General features: G+C 38.8%; 1 protein-coding gene across 1 annotated transcript in view; it reads right to left on the reverse strand.

Annotated features, from left to right (window-relative positions):
- The window catches only part of LOC101856069, a gene marked incomplete at its 5' end in the record, with an annotated part of 54,749 nt that overhangs the window by 25,917 nt on the left and 24,137 nt on the right, over positions 1-4,695 (reverse strand). Inside the window, 3 exon segments of the mRNA XM_013090125.2 lie at positions 2,218-2,487; positions 3,069-3,084; positions 4,052-4,062. Of these exon segments, the coding sequence (XP_012945579.1) occupies positions 2,218-2,487; positions 3,069-3,084; positions 4,052-4,062 (297 nt within the window).

Genomic DNA, 4,695 nt, shown 5'->3' on the forward strand with positions numbered 1-4,695 from the left:
CATCTATCCATCCATCCATCCATCCATCCATCCATCCATCCATCCATCCATCCATCCATCCATCCATCCATCCATCCATCTATCTATCTATCTATCTATCTATCTATCTATCCATCCATCCATCCATCCATCCATCCATCCATCTATCTATCTATCTATCTATCTATCTATCTATCTATCTATCTATCTATCTATCTATCTATCTATCTATCTAGATCGATCTACATGTAACTATCTATTTACCTACTTTTTCATTTATCTATACATCATTCTGAAAGTTCATATGTACACGGTTTGCTGAAGATGTTGGTGCCTATCTAAGCAGCTATAAATCAGTTTACACGAATTTTTAAAAAGGGGAGGCTGTGGTGTAAGCTTTAAATAAGTTAAAATCGCAAACATTTATAAAACAATAGGTGAATAACTAAACCATGGCAATAACATTTTCTCTTTCCTCCAAGAAGCCTCAACATACATGAGTTACTTCGAAAGGGTTGTGCAAGGAGAGAAACAAGTAATAAAAGATCAGCATATTTTTGGCAAACTTTCAAGGTAGAGAGGGAGACGAGAAAGGGCGGGCTACCATTCGTTCAACATTTCAGCAGGCTCTAAATGTCTGGTACCCTGTAATTAACTATGCGTCAGAAGACCATACCTGCACATAGCATACCCTGCTGAGCATACACAGCTTTGTTTCATCAAAGGACAAGCCTTGAAGAACAAAGGAACGGGTTGTTGTTTTTTACTTCTACAGAACCTAATGAATTGCATTGTTTAAAAAATGAGTAGTCTGGTTGTTTGTTTGAGTAAAGAGGGCACGTCAGCACAATGATGGCCATTTAGTTCTGAGAAAAAGAAAGACAGAAACAACAGAGGGAAAGCAAAGAAGTAGGACCCAGTAACACCCTCCAACCACATGCTGCGTAGTCGGAAAATCTCTCAACCTCATCGTATGATTGAGAAATGTGACAGACTTGTCTCTTAATTTAAGACTTATCTCAATTAAAAATAACCATGATGTGTATTCTACAGTTCGATTCGATTATCCTTGTTATCTAAGCGACTCTAACATACGATGATTACTTTTCGAGATATACATGACTTTGGTGATTAGAGCCGATATCCGCCATCGGTAGTCTAGTGGTATAGGCTACTGGACTCGTAATCATGAGATTGCGAGTTGGAAGATTTTGAGGCTCAGTTCGACCCAATGCTGGGCCCGTGGAAAAGTCACGTTACACCAATTGTCCCATTTAGCTCTGTTCTATTGGAGATGGGCGTTAAATTTGGATGTTCTGCCTCTTAAATAACTTTACAGCATTGCCAGCGGCGTTAAACCTATACAAAGTCACTTTTTAAAAAAACAACCAAAATGAGTCATTATCCTTCAATAAACAACTTCAGCCCGTCCAATTTCCCATTCATGTGTCGTCAATATTGGGAGACATTTGCAATCATCCAAGGAGCTATCCCGCTGCCCCCTGTACAGTTAATAATACTGCTAATTAGGACAGGTTTTCAGTTTTAAAGTTTTAGGGTGTATACTACACTGTTAACATCGAGAAAGTAATGTTAATAGATAGCGTGTCTATAGCGCATATTTCCGCTCAACAGCACGCTCTATAATATGCGCTTCACAATCTATATTACTACCCCAGCAGACCTTACTATAGCATTATGAAATAACCTCAGCTTCCTGTGAAGCACACAGTGCAAGCTGCCATGTTATATATTTCCAACTTAAAGTAATATTTTCCTATGTGCTCTCTATTTGGACGGAGTTTTCTCCTGGCTCCTTTCAAAACATAACTTTGGGAGGGGGGGGGGGTGTTCAAAGAATTGTTTTGTCGTGCGACTTGCCCTTTTGTCTTTCTTTTAGTTTAAGTAAGAGATTTACGGCACTTGCAACACAATAAGGTCATATAAGTGCCAAAGATTAGAGGTGTTACATGAGAGTAACAAATATAAAAAAGAAAAAGGGGAGATAAGGACGATAGATGTTCGATAGGAAAGAAGAAGCAAACCACACCAGAGCACCAGCCAACCACCCACTTGTCTTTCTTTCACTTCCATCATGTAAAAAGTGGTGAGAACCTTACTCAAGCTGAGCAAACAAACTCAAACTGAACACGCACATTACAACCATTCCTATGAAAATAATGTTCGTACAAGGCAAAACACACTGACAACCACACGACTGTTATGACAAAAACCCACTTTTCGTGCGCCGCCATCATCTCGTCGTACTTGTCCCCGTATTTCTCCCTTCTTCTCTTCTCTCGTTCTGCTTTCCGCTTCGCTTTTTCTTCAAAATATTTCTTCTTCTCTTCTTCCGTCATGTTCTCCAGATCAACTGCGTCAGAATCGGTGCTGGCGTCACTGAAATCTGGGATCTCTTTTCCTTTCCGCCCTTTCTTACCGCGGCCTGTCTTTTCTTTCTTCACGCGAATTTTGCCTCCTTTCCCGTCCGACATTTCTGTGTACTCACTGAGACAGAACAGAGGCTTCTGGTCAGTGCTGTTAATGGGGTCTAGGTAAGCGAACAGCTTTTTCCCTCAGAAAACTTCCAAATTATTATATTTCATGAAAGAAGGAGAACTGCACTAAAAGTTAAAAGAATATAATAACAGGTCACTATGAGGATGAATACTAGATCTCTATAATAATATATTACAACAAAATGCCGACTACAGAAAGGAAAAGAAAATTTACGGTATTGTGAAAATAACATGTCGACGCATGAAGCATGTATGCTAGATCAAAGTAAAAGTTTATTTAAAAAGCAATTTTAATCAAATGAACAAACCTAAAAATGAAGGGGAATATAAAATTATGACAGAAGTAGTTTGGAAGTGACAGAATCCTACCGAACTAGACCAAATATGCTACTAAAGAAGAAAAATGAAGAAAAAAACTATTAATAAATCTACAGAAGGCACCTACGAAAACATAAATGCAAATTAACTATTAAAAAAGAAGAAAAAAATTAAAAGAAATAAATAGAATGATAATACTAATTGAATGATAGAACATAACTGACATGCCAGTTTTTAAGTGTATGTACTTACCTTTCGGAATCTGATTCTGAAAAGAAATAATACAAAAATAAAATGTACAACTTTGAAACAATAGTTCGGAGAAAAATTCTTCATTCCGTATCTTCCTTACGACATATTTATTAAGCCAATTGTCCTAAATAATGTGGAACACTAGGCATATCTGTTTGGGGGGGGGGGGAAGAGAATTGCCGATGATCTACCACTCATCATTCAGCGTTAGATCATGTTCTCCATTCATTCCTTTGCTCGGATGCTCTCAAAAAGCTACGTTTCCCTGATCTTTCCCTGTTAGCCATTTGTTTAGGTTTCCTAAGTTGATTGTTCTGGGCCTACCCCTTCCTCGTTTGCCTTCAATTTTGCCAGTGAGAGCTAGATGTTCAAGACCCTTATGTTTATTCAGGTGTCCCAAAAACTGCATTTGTCGTTTCCTGATTGTTTTTAACAGTGAGCGTCCCACGTGGGCTTCATCGAGCACTACCTCATTTCATTTCTTTTCCTTCCACGATACTCTTAACAGTCTCCTGAGAAACCACATTTCTGTTGCTTCTATTTTATTTTCACTGTCTTTAGTGATTGTACAGCATTCACAGCCATATAGAAGTGTTGACCATACATAGCATTTCAGAACTTTCATTTTGGTGATCATTGAGATGTTTTTATTTTATGGCTCGCAAAAGACCTTGGTTCGATTCCTGTGCGCAGATAATTTCTATTAAGAGTCTCTCTGCCAGGCTGTTGAGAAGTTGTATCCCTCTCAGCCCGAGTTGGTCCTGACAGGCAAGATCAAAACCCACCTCTTGAAGTATCGAAATTATCTAAATCATGTGAATTGTCTAAATTATCTAAATCGGCTAAATTATCTAAAATATCTAAATTATCTAAATTATCTAAAATATGTAGATGTGAAACATCCATAATAATATTAAAAAGGGGGCAAAGCAGATGTCTGTTTGGCACATTGTGCTCCGGCCGGAGTCATGTCGCGACCCAACCTGAACCACTCCTATGCAGTCGTGTAGATCACACTTTGAACAACTGGAATATTGAGTCCTTCATTTCTAATAGATCTACCCAGTGAACAAAGCCAATGTGATTCATTTGATTCAGTAGGGGCCAGCCAGACTTTCCTTCATTGGAGAAGAAAAAGCTACCATTTTGGCACATTACGATAAGAGAATTATTCAGTGATGTGATTTTATTTTGAGGGTGTGTTTATTCGTTTGTTTGTTTCCGTTTCTTTAGGCACCCCCATGCACACACATCAGGGTTATAAACCTTTTTGTATTATCCATATGCATGGTGTTTTCTTTTTTAACGTCTTTTTCCTTAGACACCGGCGTCTGTGGCGTAGTGATATGCGTTTCTCCGTCGCAAGCAAAAGACGAAAGTTTGATTCCCGTAGAAGAAAAAAGATTGCCGAGGGGGGGGGGATATCGTCTGCAGGGATGTTGTATATCTCTCAGCCCGTGCTGGCCTTGACAGGTAAAGTCGAAGCAGCACGCCTCCTTATTATCTAAATAGTGTCCATGAGGGCATAAAATATTCACAATTTGGTTTTAGGCCTTGGAAATTTCTGGTCAAATCAAAAGCTTGTACTGTCTTAAGTATGAGCTTTAAAGCTGGCATCCTCACCCTC

Source organism: Aplysia californica, unplaced genomic scaffold (assembly GCF_000002075.1).
Source record: "Aplysia californica isolate F4 #8 unplaced genomic scaffold, AplCal3.0 scaffold01150, whole genome shotgun sequence".
In the NCBI taxonomy this organism is placed as follows: Eukaryota; Metazoa; Mollusca; class Gastropoda; order Aplysiida; family Aplysiidae; genus Aplysia; species Aplysia californica.